Consider the following 19,930-nt stretch of genomic DNA (forward strand, 5'->3'; position numbering starts at 1 on the left):
TAACTAATAAACCCCTCCCCCCGTGTGCCTGCTCGGACCTTGCTGAAGGAGCGGCCACATGTCCACTCACAGGTAGAGCAGGTGATGCCACACGGCCAGCCTCCACATTGACCCTCCGCCTCGTGCGCCGCCAACGCCGCTGAACCCGCCACTCCCCTTGGGGAGAGGGTGGCCCAATCGCGCCCAGTACCCGCGAAGATGTCTCGACAGCAGGGACAGTGGGTGAATCATGTAACACCTGGGGTGTACCATACAACGCACCAGACTCCCCACAGCTGTTACACTCCGAGGCAGCAGCCTGAAGACGGCTGACCACGACCATCAACACGTTTAGCTGAACAGTGGCCAGCTCCTCCTGCATCCGTACACAGCAGTCACACATCCTATCCATCCTAAGAATTCAATTTACTGTAGAGAGTTAATCAACTTTTAACTAGACTGCTAATTCACTAAAGGCAGCTGATTATTGACTAAACTGTGGTTGCTAGCCACTTCTTGTAGAAAACAATGAAAATAGCACTACCTGTCTCTGGACTGTATTGAAAACAAACACTAGCACTACTGGCACTATGGTTGACTAAAGGGACTCTCTCTGACTATTCAAAACAAACACGAAATCTATGGAACACTATTACTAACACTCGACAATTAAAGCTTCCTAAAAGCAAAAACACATGGAAGAAGAAGTGACAAGTAAGAAAAATACAGTTAATACTTAAATTAACGTAGCTTGCTGCACAGCAGCACACTTCTGCCAGTATCTTATCTCCTATGCATCCAGCATTTCTGTGTGTGCACCATCATGCTTTAAACAGACATATACACACCGTGAAAGACATAAGGCCCCAGGTTCAAGTCCTGGTTCAGCACACAGTTTTTTTTCTAGCAGGAAGTTCCAAAGCAGCACAAACTGCACTGTAGAGTGAAAATCCATTCCAGTAGTTCTATTGTGTATGTTGTGCTGCAAATGTGTGTTTTACTTTCCTCTTATATTTTTAAGTTTGTTAAATTAATTGCATATGATACTTCCTTAATCAAAATAACTGCTACTACCCCCTCTTATGATTGTGTACATGTACATTTATACCGTGCAGCAATTTGTCTAATGTGTGTGGTATGATAGTTTGGTTTCCAGACTAGTAGACAATTTAGAAGTATGGATATGGTCCACTGTTTAAGTCTCTTGTGATGCAGCTTGCTTCTAATAAAAATGCATTTAGGTAGATGTGCCTGCTGTGTAATAGATAACTTCATAAATAGGCATAGAATAAGAGGGATTCTGTTTTTCTTTTCATATACTGCCATCCAATCAACTAGCAGCCCTGCTTGTATGGTTTATTGTTTTTACTTGCACATTATTTTTTTGTTAGGTTGCTTCACTTGCATGTAGCATCCTTTGTTAAAACTGCTTCATGATAGTATTATTATTATTATTATTATTTTGCATCTATCATCTCATTGCTGAAAGATCATATTCTTCAACAGATTAAAGTGTGTCCATTGACACATTCACTATAAAAGCCATACAGGACCTGATCAAACAATGCAAAGTCCAAGTTGTAATATCAACAGTATTATGAAAAGGATTGATTGCTATGCACCATAAGGACGACATGGTAAGTATCAATCTGTCCTTTTCATAATGTTGGTGATATTCCAACCTGGACTTCCCATGTTTGATTTTGTATTCCCCATTCCACAACCTAGTGATGCTTTCCTTTGTTACTTTTCTCTAAAGCGTTACTTTACTGATTTTGCATAACAGCTCTTCTCCCATCCCACAACCTGGTGATGCTTTCCTTTGTTACTTTTCACCGAAGCATCACTCCACTCAGTGTCCAAACCACAAATGCTCTGACATCCAAGCCATAATGTATCAAGAGTCTTGTCCATGCACAACGCATGGCTACACAACTATAGAGATAGAAGAACTACATAGATAACAAAAAATTGATAGTAAAGATAAAAAGTACACAAAAATCAGTAAATTCTTAAATGCTTTAGGCAAAGCTGCAGTCTGTTTTCATCACTATTCAACATGCACATAGAACATGCAGTAATTGAATGCAAAAAATACCATACAAGTATCAGAATAAATGGAGAAAGAATACAGATGTTTAGGTCTGTGGGTGCTGTAACTATGATAGTTCCAGATGAAACAAATCTACACAGATACAGTACTAAGTGATAAGTAGAAAATGAAAATTAGCTGAAAAAAGACAGAAATACTTGTGCTTCAAGGAATCACAAGTAGTAAACATTAAAATTAGAGCAATTAAAATGAAACAGTATCATACAAATACTTGGGAAGCAAGGTAACTGAAGATATAAAAAACATAGATGATATAAACAGAGTCCGCAGCTCGTGGTCGTGCGGTAGCGTTCTAGCTTCCCGCGCCCGGGTTCCCGGGTTCGATTCCTGGCTGGGTCAGGGATTTTCTCTGCCTCCTCATGACTGGGTGTTGTGTGATGTCCTTAGGTTAGTTAGGTTTAAGTAGTTCTAAGTTCTAGGGGACTGATGACCATAGCTGTTAAGTCCCATAGTGCTCAGAGCCATTTGAACCATTTTTTGATATAAACAGAGACTTAGAGATGCAAAAGCAGTGTTCCTTAATAAAAGAAATTCTTTATTCTAACAACATCAATATTGAAGTGAAGAAAAAGATGAGCGGATTATGCCTTTGAAACATAAATAATGTTCAAAAATGAAATGAAATATCTTGAAACATTTCATGTATGGTGATGGTGATGCCTGTTAAAGATGAAAGTGGCCAGACATAACCACCAACCAGAAAGTCCTGCAAAGAATTGGCAAAGAAAGATCATTTAGGAGAACAATAGAACACAGAAGACAAGAGTGGAGTCACAATGCAGGAGTCTCTAATTATGATGAAAACATGAAGTTAGCTTCTAGTAAATCCAGATAGACAACTGGGAACCAATTGAAATATTGATGAAGAAGAAAATTTAAACATATTATTGTCGAAGGAGCCTTGGAAGACTTTTTTCACATTTCTGCTGTGTCCTCTAACATATGTACTCGCAAGATAAAGATGGAAGATCTGGAAATTGATATGGCAATATTGTTGCTGTTTCATATGATGTTATTAATATTATAACACAAATTTTCGTTAGTAGGTTCCATAATTTCAGTAAACTGCCTTCATCCAAGAAAGCTAAAGGGTATCACATTCCATTTGTATCAGTATTGTTAAAATATCACAAGGCTAGATTAAGCCACTTCATGTGATTCACATAAAAATGGTTTTACATTGTTCTTCGGTCATTGTTCGCTTCTGTCACTTTCTGGCTTTACAGTGCTCACTCATGATCTGCTCCAACACCCACCATATCTTGTCCACTCAGCAAATACATACATACCATTGTTTTGTGGTCTTCAGTTTGAAGACTAGTTTGATTTGAAGACTAGTTTGATGCAGTTCTCCATGCTAGTTTATCCTGTGCGTGCCTCATCACATCTGCATAACTTCACCAACACTAATTTGAACGTGCGTACTTTATCAAGAACTTCACCTCCCATACTTCCTTCCATTATCAAATTGACAAGTCCTTGAGGCCTCAGAATGTGTTCTATCACCTGAGCCATTCTTTTAGTCAAATAGCCATAAATTTCAATTTTTCACAATTTGTTACAGTACCACCTCTTTGTTTTTCGATCAACCCATCTAAACTTCAGCATTCTCCTGTAGCACCACATTCCAAAAACTTCTGTTTTTGTCTGAACTGCTTATAGCTGTGTTTTCACTTCTGTATTGGGGTACACTCTTGATAAATATCCTGAGAAAGATTTCCTAGCTCTTCAATTTATATTAGAGGTTAAAAAATTCCTATTTTCAAAAATTCTTTTCTTGCTGTTGCCAGTATGCAGTTTATATCCTCTATACTTCAGTCATCATCAGTTATTTTGCTGCCTGAGTAGCAAAACTGATCTACCACTTGTAGTTTCTCATTTCCTTATCGAATTCTCTCAGCATCAACAGTTTTAATTCAGTTGCATTTCATTACCCTTGTTTTACTGTTTTTATATTTATCTTATAATCTCTTTTCAAGACACTGTTAATTTTCCTCAGCTCTTCTTCCAAACCCTGTACCATTGCTGACAGGATTACAGTATCATTGCCATTCGTTAAAGTTTTTATTTTTCCTCCATGGACTTTTTAATTCTCTTTCCAAATTTGTCTTTTGTTTCCTTTGTTGCTTGCACAATTTGCAGGTTGAATAACATCAAAGACAGTCTACAACTCTGTCTCACTCCCTTCTCAACACTTCTTTATCTGAGTTTAATTTGACGGTGCAGTATACTCCATTACTGCCAGTGGCATCAACTTTTAACATTTGTTTGTTCCTGTATCTAATTTCATCAGGCATATGGTATTGCATTAACCGTACATTGGTATGTTACCTCATGAAAATCCTGAGCCCATAATGCTTCAAATGTTCTCAGTTAGTGAGAGATCTGGTAACCTTGCTGGCCAAGATAGAGTTTGGCAAGCATAAAGACAAGCAGTAGAAACTCTCACCATGTGTATGTGGGATCATCGTGCTCAAATGTAAGCCCATTATGGCTTGCCATGAAGGGCAACAAAATGGCATAAAATATGATTGGCTTACTGCTGTGCTGTGAGGAGGCCACAGGTGACAACCATGCAGGTCCTAGTATGAAAAGAAATGGCACCTCAGATCAACACACCTGGTTGTCAGGTCATATGGCAGACAACAGTCAAGTTGACATCCCATCACTGTCTGGTGTGTTGCTAAGACACATCTTCATTGGCCCTTGGGACTCAGTTCGAAGTGGGACTCAGCAGTGAAGACAATTCTACTGCAGTCAATGAGTTTCCAGGCTTAAGACGCGTGTGGAGACTACCTGGACAGCTATGGGATACCAACCTGACTGTCACCTTACATATGGTCTGAGAACCAGGAGTGATTGTCTGGGTTGCCATTTCCTTTCATAGCAGGACTCCTTTGGTTGCCATCTGTGGCACCCTTACAGAACAGTGGTATGTCAGTCGTATTCTATACCCTTCATGGCAAGTCATCCTGGGCTTACATTTCAGCAAAAATAATGTCCACATGCACACAGCAAATTTCTTCTACGGTTTGTCTTCATGCTTGTAAAATCCTACCTTGGCCAGCAAGGTTGTCAGATCTCTTTTCCCAATGGAGAATGTTTGGAGCATTATGGGCAGGACCCTCCAACCATCTCAGGATTTTGATGCTCCAATATGCCAGGTGGACAGAATTTGGCATTATATTCCTCAGGAGTACATCTAACAGCTAACAATGCCAAGCCAAATAACTGCTTCCATATGGGCCAGAGGTGGACCAGTGCATTATTGACTTGTTCAGTTTGTGAAGCTTTTTTCTCTGGAGTAAATCACTCTCTTCTTCTGTACATGTGCATCCCATCTACCGATTTCTGACCCATTCAGATAATTCCTTCATGGTGCATATTTTTTTTCCCTCACTCTCCTCTCACCCCTCTCTCCCTCTCCCCCATCACCCCTCAGTGTATTTCCATTGTGACTTCTGTGAAGCAATGTACACTCAGTCGCAAAAGTATTCGGACAGTGGGAAGTTTCACAATGAGTTCTCAAGAAACACTGACTATGAAACCCATACATATTTATTAGCATTATATATGTGTAACAACATTAATTACAAAAGAATTATTGTATTATTTCGTTTCCAAAACATAAGTAACAGAAAAATTAACAACAAAAATGAAACATCCTGCACACCCTGCTGCTACAAAAGTATTCGGACACTGTCCAATAAATGTTCATAAGTTGTACGACGAAAATGTCAATACCTTGTGTGTTCACCTTTCATTTTCAATGCCTCCTCCAATCTACTAGGCATACTTTCCACAAGTTTTTTCGTGAAATCTGGGCCTATATTTGCCCATTCTTGGCACAGTTTCTCTTTCAAGGTCTCCTTCATTTAGATGTTGTCCGCACGGAGGGTCCGTTTCAATTTATCCCACAAATGTTCGGTTGGGTTAAGGTCTGGTGATTAGGGATGGAGGGGGGGGGGGGCGGGGGGGGGGGTTTACAGTACTTTCGGGCAATTGAAGAGCAACCACATTTGTACAATATGTGCAGTATGCTTGGGATCATTATCCTGATAAAAATGAAAGTTGTTTGCAATACCTAGATGTGCATTCTGCTTCAAATGTCCTCGCAGTATATGCAAATACGCTTCCTTGTTCATCGTATCATCAATGAACACTACATCACCCACACCATTGCCGGACATGCATCCCCACACCATGATGCTCCCACCTCCAAACTTTACTGTTGGTTTGAGGTTCCTGGGATTCAGCTCTTCATTGGTCGTTCGCCACACGTTTGCCTTTCCGTCGCTTTGCCATAATGTAAATTTACAGTTCTCGCAAAATATCACCCGATTTCACCAAGCCTGATTGTATTCGGTGTATTCCTTTGCAAACTGCATACGTTTCTTCTGGTTCACTGCATTTATGAATGGCTTTCACCGTGCCACTCGACCATGGTACTGTGATCGTTGTAGTACTCTCCGCACGGTTTCGAGATTAACGTTTATACCAACGTCTCCCTCCACCTCACTTGCAATTCATGTGGCAGATATTTTCGGATTCTGTTGTACCTTTCGCACAACCACACATTCATCTCTCTGTGAAAATGTCCGTGGCCGTCCTGTACTGCAACAGAATTCCAATCGCTCTTCTTTCTCGAACCGTTTAATGATGTCATGAACTGTACTTTTCTTCATGTTCACTATTGCGGCAATTTCCCTGCAGGTTTTCCCCTTCGCATGATGATAAACGACAAGTTTCCTTTGCTCGAACGTAGAAAACTTCCCTCTGCGTCCCATCGTCGACCTGCACAGGCTCGCACTACGTGTTTACTAATTATCGCTATCGTCTCGTGGAAATGTCGGACATGCTGCAGTCACTTCACCCTCTGTGTGTCTCGGAATGAACTATTCTCTCACGTTGTCTGCCTTTGTCTGAATACTTTTGTTGCACCTTACCATGCCATTTTCAGGAAATATTACGTAACAGACACATGTCCAACAACAATTCTTCGTATTTGACACGTGTTTCATGTTGCGACATCGTACCCAGAGTCCCAAATACATTACAAAGTGCAATCTCTGTATTTGTTCATGCGGCAAACTGCAAAATTATGCGCCATTACGTGCTGTCCGAATACTTTTGCTGCTGAGTGTATACAGTTTTTCCTTATTAGTCCAACTGTGATATTAGCACCTGTGTTCCTTGTTACGTCTCTTGCCTACCTGACTCATCATTTCTTCTGACACTGTATTGACACCAATGGGCTTCTTATCAGATTTTTTGGTAATTTTTTCTTTCAGTTATCTGTTGTTTTTCTTCTATTTTCTCAGTAAATTCTTCAAACATTTTGTCATACCTTTCAGTAACCTCTTTTTAACTGCTTGTTGGTTTTGGTAAGCATTTAGAACTTTCATTTAGTATTTTACTAGTCACTTAAAACATTTTCTCGATTCAGTTCAGCATTTCTGATGTGTCACATTTTGTCTTATGTCTCTTTTGTACGGGATGTCTAGATGAAGGTTCCAGCTTTGCCTTCCCATCAGTATTCTGCAGCTATAGTCCACCCCTAAGTAAATGCCCTGACTCATCACTGGTAACCCATTTCTACGTCAAACACATCTCTTTCCATATTAATTGCATTTAATTTGTTAGCTGCCATCGTGATAAATCTATCTTTCATAGTTACAAGATAAGAACACATTCATATATACAAAAGTAATTTGCTAGTATAGTGTATGACATGACAATTCTCATTTGCTTAACTCTTTTCAAAGGTTGAAGAAATTATGAAGAACACAGTCCGCTTAACTCTGGGAGCTTCCCTGAAGGAAATTAATGAAAAGGATCGCAATCAATGGGTTCTTGAGTGGCCTGGTCAAGTAGTTATTGCTGGTTCTCAAACACACTGGACAGAAGGTGTTGAGAAAAGTGTTCTTAAAAACTGCTTAGAAGATTACTATGGCAGTATGCTGAAGCAGGTGACCACAGTGCAGTACTGCATGGATGTAAAATAAATATGAAAGGGTTTCAAAACTCTAGATTTGCTTTTGTACACTATGAAGCAGTTTCACTATATAACACCTTGAATTGAAACTCACTCGCTGCCTCTGTCATTCTCTCTCTTCCTCTGTCTTCTTCTTCACTTTTGTCTTCTATCTTTGGTTAAAATGATGCTAACTTTCTAAAAATTAGCTTCATTTCTTAAAGGATTCACATATATGGAGCCAGAAATGTTTATGACCTAACTTAGTTGCATTCTCTGTTTTTCTTAGTAGTGTAACGTATTTATTGTCTGTAAGTCACCTACAAACAGCATAGTGAACACATTATTGTGCCCAAGATAGACATAAAGCCCATGCCTACTACAGTAGTACAAGTTTATATGCCAACTGGCTCTGCAGATGATGAAGAAATTGATGAAATGTATGGTGATATGAAAGAAATTATTCAGGTAGTGAAGGGAGACGAAAATTTAATAGTCATGGGTGACTGGAATTCGAGAGTAGGAAAAGGGAGAGAAAGAAACATAGTGGGTGAATATGGATTGGGGGAGAGAAATGAAAGAGGAATCCGCCTGGTAGAATTTTGCACAGAGCATAACTTAATCATATCTAACACTTGGTTCAAGAATCATAAAAGAAGGTTGTATACATGAAAGAATCCTGGAGATACTAGAAGGTATCAGATAGATTATATAATGGTAAGACAGAGATTTAGGAACCAGGTTTTAAATTGTAAGACATTTCCAGGGGCAGATGTGGACTCTGACCACAATCTATTGGTTATGAACTGTAGATTAAAACTGAAGAAACTGCAAAAAGGTGGGAATTTAAGGAGTTGGGACCTGGATAAACTGACTAAAGCAGAGGTTGTACAGAGTTTCAGGGAGAGCATAAGGGAACAATTGACAGGAATGGGGGAAAGAAATACAGTAGAAGAAGCTCTGAGGAATGAAGTAGTGAAGGCGGCAGAGGATCAAGTAGGTAAAAAGACAAGGGCTAGTAGAAATCCTTGGGTATTAGAAGAAATATTGAATTTAATTGATGAAAGGAGAAAATATAAAAATGCAGTAAATGAAGAAGGCAAAAAGGAATACAAACGTCTCAAAAATGAGATCAACAGGAACTGCAAAATGGCTAAGCAGGGATGGCTAGAGGACAAATGTAAGGATGTAGAGGCTTATCTCACTAGGGGTAAGATAGCCACTGCCTACAGGAAAATTAAAGAGACCTTTGGAGAAAAGAGAGCCACTGGTACGAATATCAAGAGCTCAGATGGAAACCCAGTTCTAAGCAAAGAAGGGAAAGCAGAAAGGTGGAAGGAGTATATAGAGGGTCCATACAAGGGTGATGTACTTGAGGACAATATTATGGAAATGGAAGAGGATGTAGATGAAGATGAAATGGGAGATATGATACTGTGTGAAGAGTTTGACAGAGCACTGAAAGACCTGAGTCGAAACAAGGCCCCCGGAGTAGACAACATTCCATTAGAACTACTGACAGCCTTCGGAGAGCCAGTCCTGACAAAACACTACCATCTGGTGAGCAAGATGTATGAGACACGCGAAATACCCTCAGACTTCAAGAAAAATATAAAATTCCAATCCCAAAGAAAGCAGGTGTTGACAGATGTGAAAATTACTGAACTAGCAGTTTAATAAGTCACAGCTGCAAAATACTAATACGAATTCTTTACAGACGAATGGAAAAATTGGTAGAAGCTGACCTCTAGGAAGATCAGTTTGGATTCCGCAGAAATGTTGGAACACATGAGGCAATACTGACCCTACGACTTATCTTAGAAAATAGATTAAGGAAAGGCAAACCTACGTTTCTAGCATTTGTAGACTTAGAGAAAGCTTTCGACAATGTTGACTGGAATTCTCTCTTTCAAATTCTAAAGATGGCAGGGGTAAAATACTGGGAGCGAAAGGCTATTTACAATTTGTATAGAAACCAGATGCCAGTTATAAGAGTCGAGGGGCATGAAAGGGAAGCAGCGGTTGGGAAGGGAGTGAGACAGGGTTGTAGCCTGTCCCCGATGTTATTCAATCTGTATATTGAGCAAGCAGTAAAGGAAACAAAAGAAACATTTGGAGTAGGTATTAAAATCCATGGAGAAAAAATAAAAACTTTAAGGTTCACCGATGAGATTGTAATTCTGTCAGACACAGCAAAGGAAATGGAAGAGCAGTTGAACGGAATGGACAGTGTCTTGAAGGGAGGATATAAGATGAACATCAACAAAAGCAAAACGAGGATAATGGAATGTAGTCAAATTAAATCGGGTGATGCTGAGGGGATTAGATTAGGAAATGAGACACTTAAAGTAGTAAAGGAGTTTTGCTATTTGGGGACCAAAATAACTGATGCTGGTCGAAGTAGAGAGGATATAAAATGTAGACTGGCAATGGCAAGGAAAGCGTTTCTAAAGAAGAGAAATTTTTTAACATCGAGTATAGATTTAAGTGTCAGGAAGTCATTTCTGAAAGTATTTGTATGGAGTGTAGCCATGTATGGAAGTGAAACATGGATGATAAATAGTTTGGACAAGAAGAGAATAGAAGCTTTTGAAATGTGGTGCTACAGAAGAATGCTGAAGATTAGATGGGTAGATCACGTAACTAATGAAGAGGTATTGAATAGGATTGGGGAGGAGAGGAGTTTGTGGCACAACTTGACAATAAGAAGGGACCAGTTGGTAGGACATCTTCTGAGGCATCAAGGGATCACAAATTTAGCATTGGAGGGTAGCGTGGAGGGTAAAAATCGTAGAGGGAGACCAAGAGATGAATACACTAAGCAGATTCAGAAGGATGTAGGTTGCAGTAAGTACTGGGAGATGAAGAAGCTTGCACAGGATAGAGTAGCATGGAGTGCTGCATCAACCAGTCTCAGGACTGAAGACAACAACAAGAAGAAGTCACCTTACAGCATGCCAGAGGGTAGACCTATGATTTAGCTCTGTTTCTATTCCAATGTATGATGGTGCATGAGAAGAGTTCAAATTACTCTGATTTTTCCATCATAGTCATTTCGCTAGCTGTATGTAGTAGATAAGTTACCTCACTATTCTTTTAATCTAGGAACCGTCTCTTAACTCTTGAATTCATCCAGTACTTTCACCCATTTTCCCTCTTTTGCTGGGTTTATTTGACTGATTATATGAACCTATGTATATGTATAAACTGTATATTAAAACTGAAGGCATTGCAAAATGTTGGGAATTTAAGGAGGTGGGATCTGGATAAACTGAAAGAACCAGAGGTCTTCACGGTAAATGATGACTGCCAAAACAGTTGCAAGATAAAAATTTATTAAAATTCTTGACCATGGTTTTAGTATATAGAAATATACCTTCATCAGAAGTAAAATACACCTGTTTTCAAGATTTTAAATGAGATGTTCTTGTATTTCAAAACAGCCTTTGAAACCTGGACAGGTATATATTTCAAGACTTTAAACATGGCTGAAACAGCAACTGTTGAAATTCTTCACGGTAAATGATGACAGCCAAAACAGTTGCAGGATAAATATTTATTAAAATTCTTGAACAAGAGGTTATAGGTAGTTTCAGAGAGAGCATTAGGGAATTATTGACAAGAATGGGGTAAAGAAATACAGTAGAAGGAGGAGGGGTAGCTTTGAGAGATGAAATAGTGAAGGCAGCAGAGGATCAAGTAGGTAAAAAGGTGAGGGCTAATAGAAATCTGTGGGTAACAGAAGTGATATTAAATTTAATTGATGAAAGGAGAAAATATAAAAATGCAGTAAATGAAGCAGGCAAAAAGAAATACAAACACTCAAAAATGAGATTGACAGGAAGTACAAAATGGCTAAGCAGGGATGGCCAGAGGACAAATCTAAGGATGTAGAGACATATATCACTAGGGTTAAGGTACATACTGCCTACTGGAAAATTAGAGACCTTTGGAGAAAAGAGAACCACTTGTATGAATATCAGGAGCACAGATGGAAAACTATTTCTAAGCAAAGAAGGGAAGGCAGAAAGGTGGAAGGAGTATATAGAGGCTCTATACAAGGGCAATGTACTTGAAGGAAATATTATGAAAATGGAAGAGGATGTGGATGAAAATGAAATGGTAGATATGATACTGTGTGCAGCACTGAAAGACCTAAGTCAAAACACAGCCTCAGAGTAGACAGCAGTCCATTAGAACTACTGATCTGGTGAGCAAGATGTATGAGACAGGCGAAATACCCTCAGACTTCATGAAGAATATAATAATTCCAATTCCAAAGAAAGCAAGTGTTGACAGGTGTTAAAATTACCTAACTACCAGTTTAATAAGTCACAGATGCAAAATACTAACATGGATTCTTCACAGACGAATGGAAAAACTGGTGGAAGCCAATCTAGGGGAAGATTAATTTGGATTCCATAGAAATGTTGGAACACGTGAGGCAATACTGAACCTACAACTTATTGTAGAAGATAAATTAAGGAAAGGCAAATCTGCTTTTATAGTATTTGTAGACTTAGAGTAAGCTTTTGACAATGTTGAATGGAATACTCTCTTTCAAATTCTGAATGTGGCTGGGGTAAAATATAGGGAGCAACAGGCTATTTACAATTTGTACAGAAACCAGATGGCAGTTATGATTTGAGGGGCACAAAAGAGAAGCAGTGGTTGAGAAGGGAGTGAGACAGGGTTGTAGTCTTATCTCCGATGTTATTCAATCTGTATATTGAGCAAGCATTAAAGGAAACAAAAGAAAAATTTTCAGTAGGAATTAAAATTTATGGTGAAGAAATAAAAACTTTGAGGTTTGCTAATGACATCTATCTTATGGAATTGTATTGTGGGGTGGGTGTAGCCAATACAATATAAAAAGGGTATTTGTATTGCAGAAAAGAGTAATAAGAACTATGGCAAAAGTAAGACCCAGAACTTCATGTAAAAACCTGTTTATTAAGTTTAATATTATGACTATCTATGCAGTATATATGTTTCAATCAATATTATTAGTGAAAAAAGACAAAAAAGTGACAAACAGGAATATGGAAATCCATGATTACAATACAAGACAAAAATCAGACTTTCATATGGTGAGCAGACGATTGAATCTAACAAAAACTACCCCATTCATTAAGGGAGCAATATTTTATAATTCTCTGCCAAACAACCTGAAACAGCTTTCTGGTAGAATTTTTAAAAACGAGTTAAAGAAATGGCTTGTATTGAAGTGCCCATACAGTATGGTGCTGACATGATTTGACCTCAGGAAGGCTGTATTAAATATACTTAAATGATATTTTACTTAGTAGCATGTAATCTATTTATATTGTGTATCAATAATCTAAATGTAATTATTATAACATTGCCCATGCATGTTAAATACATGTTTCGAGCTGTAAGATAAATAAATAAATAAATAAATAAATACATTGTAATTCTGTCAGATAGAGCAAAGGACCTACAAGAGCAGTTGAATGGAATGGGCAGGGTCTTGAAAGGTAGATATGAGATGAACATAAGCAAAAGCAAAACGAGGATAATGGAATGTAGTTGAATTAAATCAGGTGATGCTGAGGGAATTAGATTAGGAAATGAGACACTTAAAGTAGTAAAGGAGTTTTGCTATTTGGGAAGCAAAATAACTGATGATGGTCAAAGTAGAGAGAATATAAAATGTAGACTGGCAGTGGCAAGGAAAGCGTTTCTGAAGGAGAGAAATTTGTTAACATTGAGTATAGATTTAAGTGTCAGGAAGTCATTTCTGAAAGTATTTGTCTGGAGTGTGGCCATGTATAGAAGTGAAATGTGGATGATAAATAGTTTAGACAAGAAGACAATAGAACCTTTCAAAATGTGGTGCTACACAAGACCGCTGAAGATTAGATGGGTAGATCATGTAACTAATGAGGAGGCACTGAATAGAATTGGGGAGAAGAGGAATTTGTAGCATAACTTGACTAGAAGAAGGGTTGATTGGTAGGACACATTTTGAGGCATCAAGGGATCATCAATTTATTACTGGGGGGGGGGGGGGGGGGGAAGCGTGGATGGTAAAAATCATAGAGGAAGACAAAGGCATGAATACACTAAACAGATTCAGAAGGATGTAGGTTGTGGTTGTTACTCGGATATGAAGAAGCTTGCACAGGATAGAGTAGCATGGAGAGCTGCATCAAGCCAGTCTCTGGACTGAAGACTACAATAACAACAATGTATCCTCACATGTAATGTCGGAGAATTTTTCTTTCTTCATTTGGATAGCACTGTAGATTAAAACTTGTTGGTTGTGCATTAGGGCATAGACCTTCAGGTGATCAGTACTTCATGCCAACACTGACAGCTGACACTCAGCATAGAGAAATGCAGTTAAAATCATTACTGACAAATCACTGAAGTCAGACTTAACTGCGAAATTTGCACTTATGTCCATCAGGAAGAACTTAAGATGGAACAAACATATACATCAAATTGTTAGGAAAGCTGATATTGTAGTAGGAATCATTGGTAAAACTGTGATTTCCTAGGAATGGAGAGGTCACATGCAAAACACATTAGGAGTGAGTGGGGGAGAGAATTAGGTTTAGGGATTAGTTTCTCATTGACAGCAAAGCCATTTGAGAATGTTGTTCTTGAGTATTGTTCATCAGTGCAGGACAGCTACCAAGTTGAATTAAAGGAAGACGAATTGAGAGCTGCACAATTAGTTATGTGTTCAGTCTATGTAAGTGTCACAGTTTTCTACAGGAAATATATTATGCACAAAAAAAAAGTGTTGTACATTCCAGGATGACGCAAGAAACATTTTACTGTCTTCACCTCATGCAATATGTAATCACCATGACGATAAAATTCAGAGAATTTTGGATTTACATGAGGACATACCAAAAATTGTTTATCTGTACATCTGTGAGTCCAATAGAAAGGGAAAAATAATATTGGTTATGCACCCTCTGACATGTGGCTTATAAAGTACAGAAACAGATTTACACATAGATTAATGAGCTGAGTCCTATTGGTTAGTCATTTTATGCAAATATATAATAATTACTCAGAAACTGCTTCTCTCATTTATGTGATATTTAATTTTGTTAATTTCTTGATGTCATTGGCAGCTTGATGGTCTGAGGCAGTTGGTGAAAGGGCCCTTAAAGCGCATTGAGAGACAAGTGCTTTCTGCTTTGATTGTTATAGAAGTTCATGCAAGAGATGTCACAAGTACTTTAGTGTCACAAAATATTTCAAATATAAATGATTTTGACTGGATTAGTCAGCTAAGGTATGTGAATAAAAATGTCTGTATATGTTATGTTGCCTGTGGAGTATGAGTGGTGATACTGAATGATATGGGAGATTTCCTACATGCTTTTCATGCAAAAGAGTGTATTGTTGTTATATATGCAGGTCATTTCCAAATGTTTTTAATGTACTTACCACTACTAACTGCTGTGTATTTCATTGATGAAAGAACCACAGATACAGTGAAAATAATTAGGTAGTAAGAAAAATATTAGTAATTAAATTTGCATGACTAACATATGACAGACATAGGGCTGATTGTATAAAGATCACAGATGAGATTAGTATTGTTCTTACAAGGAGATGTCATGACTTGGGAATTCAGATTAGTAGGAGGTTTGGTTTGCTTTTAATTTATGTAAAATGTGTTACCCTGTAGCAGTAATAAAATGCACTGTCTGGCCAATTCCTAGAAAAAAGGTTTCAAAGTTTTACCCACACATTATATACTAGTTTAATAAACCATGGAACTTGCGTAAAAGTAGCTCATTTGGGGAGCGGCTATGACCCGGGCCCTTGTGCCTTTTACCAATAAATGGTTACGGCCCATTGGATGTGGCAGAGGATCCCATGCTATCATGAGCTTTTTGCGGTGTTTAACTGTCAATGAGTTGGATGAAGTGTATAATCTCTTTTCTGTTTGAATGTTTCATTCTCATTACCTTGCTTTTGGTAAACTTCCCAAAGAAAAGTGTTGAGTGAGGTCTTCTTGGTATTTTCGCCATGGTCTCTTTCCATGTGTATTGTGAGAGAGTTTATTTTGGCACTGTTTGCCTTTTTTGTTTAATGAAAAAAGTAAACAATAAATGTTACAGGCCATGACTGAAACATTTCTTAAAAAGTGGCAGAAACCATGTACAGGGTGCCTCACAAAACATGCCCAGGAGGGGTCTGCGAGTCATGTGGAGAGTTTGCCAGCTGCCAGCTGCCACTGCTGCATCTGCCAGCAGTCACTATGCAGAATTCTTAGGTACCAAAACTTCACACATGCCCCCTACACTTTGCAACTGAGTCTACTGGTGTTTTCTTTTGAGTTTTTTTGCCAAGTTTAATTGCTTGAAATATTGTTGCTAGATGTCATTATTGCAATTGTGCCGAGTCTGAGGCTTTCCCTGCCTTTATGTCACTGTGCCCAGTCCTCAGACAGAAAGACTGTGCGCGGGTCTTCTATACCATGCGACTGAGTGTGCAGGTGTTTTGTTTTGAGCTTTCTATCATCTTTCCATTCGGTATGTTATACATGAAGGATCGACGAATGATTCGTGTAGAATGAGATTTTCACTCTGCAGCGGAGTGTGCGCTGATATGAAACTTCCTGGCAGATTAAAACTGTGTGCTGGACCAAGGCTCTAACTCAGGACCTTTGTCTTTCGTTGGCAAGTGCTCTACTGACTGTGCTACCCAGGCTCAACTCATGATCTGTCCACACAACTTTGGTTCCGCCAGTACCTTGTCTTCTACCTTCCAAACTTCATGAAGCGCCTTTGTGACCTTGCAGAAGTAGCACTTCTGGTAGAAAGGATATTGCAGGGACATGGCTTAGCCACAGTCTGGGGAATGTTTCCACAATGGGATTTTCACTCTGCAGCAAAGTGTGTGTTGATATGAAACTTCCTGACAGATTGAAAGTGTGTGCTGGACCGAGACTCAAACTTGGGACCCTTGCCTTTTGCGGGCAAGTGCTCTACTGACTAAGCGACCCAAGCATGACTCATGACCCATCCTCACAGCTTCAGTTCTGCCAGTACCTCATCTACTACCTTCCAAACTTCAGAGAACCTCATATGCGAACCTCATATGCGAACCACCAGGCCTGGAAGAAAGGATATTGCGGAGGCATGGCTTAACCACATCCTGGGGGATGTTTCCCGAATTTTCTTGAAACACACGCTCAAAGAGTTGGAAGACGGGGTTCAGCTAGTCATTTCCCAGATTTTGGCAGCCGAAATTCGTCGAGTGTTTGCTAATGTGTTCAGGAGGGACATCATTTTGTGCGCCTATTAAATTATTAAATAATATCAAACTTAAGTTAATCAGATGGCAACATCGTTTATGGCTAAGTGGGGGGAAGCATGCATGCAGCCGACTATAATCAGATTAGTGTTTGAGAGTCGGGGGTGGCGGCGGCAGCTGTCGGATGCAGTGGTGACAGCCGTCAGTTACAGTGGCTGAGGCAACCAGGGACCGTGCCGCGTGACTCGCGGACCCCTCCCAGACACTCTCTACGATTAAGTCCAGTTTTGTTTCTTCCCTTTTTGAGTAGCAAGTTGTAAGGTTTCAATTGAAAAAAGATAAAAAAGTTAAAAATGGTGATGAATGATGTGGGTTCACATCCTGTTAAATGCAATGTTTTTCTTTCTTTCCATATTAGCATTGTTAACACATTCTGAGATTTTCTTATGAAAGTTACATTAGTGTGTTCTGCAACATTCATTGTTATTTGCAGTCCATCCGATTTGAGAATGAAGGATGAGGTAAATATTTAACAATTTCCTAGTGTGTAGTAATGAATAACCAAACTGTGGCAAATGAAATCATTAATGATTTTGAATGTTTTTAGCATGGTGCAGCAGAGTCAGCAACAGTAAAATGTAATTATATTAAATTTCAGCCTCCAGTTGCATAAGCAAAGAAACTTTACCTAGGTTTTGGCTATTATAATGTAGCCTTCTTCAGAAATGTCATAATATAAAATTAAATTAAAAAACATCTGGCATGTATTAATTTAATTTTGTATTGTGACATTTCTGAAGAAGGCTACATTATTGTAACCAAAACCTAGGTAAAGTTTTTATTGCTTATGCAACTGGAGGCTGAAATTTAATATAATTAATGATTTTATTTTATGTATGATGCAGCTGTTTGTTAGACATAATGAAGTAAGTTAAAATAAATATTTTATTTAAAATCAATTATATACAACTTTTATTTCAGTTATAACAGATCATCAGTTAGAATAAAAATATCTTCTTTATATTACATTTTTTTTACATATAGGAAGTTGAATGACAGTTATCACAAAAACACTGAAAAAACAAAAACTATTCTGACATCTGGCACAGTTTATAAAAGATGAATTTTTATACGAACAACATTTTTGTAAAAGGTCTGTGGAAAACACACTTCAGTGCCATCCATAAAACTGCCTCTTTCATCAGAAAGTTTAGAAGCATACCAGCATGCCGGATTATTTCATTAAAAATTGGTGATGACAGTTGATAATGTACCATTGGTTGTATTTTTATACAGTCTTGACAAAAATTTATTTCTTTGTCAATTTTGTATCTGCTTTATTAGATTTTTTTTTACTTGCCAGTAAAAGTAGATGTCACAAGGCTGAACAAGAGGAGTACATTTTGGGGAAATCACTTTTAATTGTGCAAGTTGGTGACTTCTCCTCATCTTAAAAGACCTCATCATGTAATTCAGGCTTTGTTTGCCCACTCCAAGAGTAAATAATCAACAGAAACTTTTCTTTCCCAACATAAGGCACCAGACAGCCATTTACAGATGATGACATATGATCCTGTTTTCCAGATTTTGATGATGTTATTACAACATTTATATATTTTTGAGAATATTCGTTTTCTGTTTGCGGAACTCGAGGGCCACATTTGCCATTTGCTTCTTGCAGATAAACTTTGGGTAGCAATTTCCCAGACTTAATGAAGGAATATTCTGTGGTGTATGTATGGGAACTTCAATTTATGTCATGCCTTTGTGTAAAATCATTTTTGTTCCTTTGTTCACAAGAGTTCTATTGCAGACTGACTAGTACTGACATCCTGGAAAGGGGAAATGAGATAAATTAAAATATGTTGTACGGAGGGTGGAAAAAAAATAAATAAAATAAAATAAAGCAAAAATTTTTTAAATAATTTGTGATAATTTTTTTGTCTGGTCAGTGTTAATAATGAGATTGTTAGTGAAAGTGGTATTAATTTCATTGCCTGCATTTAAAAAAAAATCTCTGCAGATGTCATTGTTTGTTGTATAGTTATGATTTCTTCACTTTTCATTGACGAATCCTATGCTTATGCTTGAACTTCTTGACCAATCTTTCAGAGACTTTAAATTGAAAAATCTGCAAACCGCCGTGCTTCTGCCAAGGTCCACTGTTGCAAATTCTGCGTAGTAAACTTTCAATAGCTTCAACAATATGAGCATATGTCCAGGAATCAATGACTGCATGCTTATCAAACTGATTCCCATCTTTCTTAATTTCTTCGTCCCATTTGGGTATATACAGGGTGTCCCACTTATCTTGATCACCCTAAATAACTGTCTGTCCAGATGCAAATTACAAAATGTTTCAAGCAAATGTTATTTAGCCATCGGGGAGGGGGGGGGGGGGGCGGCATCAGTCAGCATGATTGTCTTCATTGTAGCTTTGTTTATTACAAAGACATGAATGTGGTATGACTTTTATAAATGGCACCCTGTATTTTTTTATTTGGTAACTCATTTCCTCTCCTAAGGGCATATTGAAAAATGTATCACAGTGTACCATTCACCGAAACACAATGTTATTAATTACATAACACACCATTGATGTTGATGCTCCCAGC

At 38.3% G+C, this 19,930-nt stretch overlaps 1 protein-coding gene across 1 annotated transcript in view; it reads left to right on the forward strand.

Annotated features, from left to right (window-relative positions):
* LOC126195465 (dynein axonemal heavy chain 1-like) overlaps positions 1-19,930 on the forward strand; it is a 963,710-nt gene that overhangs the window by 257,047 nt on the left and 686,733 nt on the right. The window contains exons 22-23 of the mRNA XM_049934091.1: positions 7,858-8,061; positions 15,179-15,342. Of these exons, the coding sequence (XP_049790048.1) occupies positions 7,858-8,061; positions 15,179-15,342 (368 nt within the window). The remainder of the gene's footprint in view (positions 1-7,857; positions 8,062-15,178; positions 15,343-19,930) is intronic.

This window comes from Schistocerca nitens, chromosome 7 (assembly GCF_023898315.1).
Source record: "Schistocerca nitens isolate TAMUIC-IGC-003100 chromosome 7, iqSchNite1.1, whole genome shotgun sequence".
NCBI classification, from domain to species: domain Eukaryota; kingdom Metazoa; phylum Arthropoda; class Insecta; order Orthoptera; family Acrididae; genus Schistocerca; species Schistocerca nitens.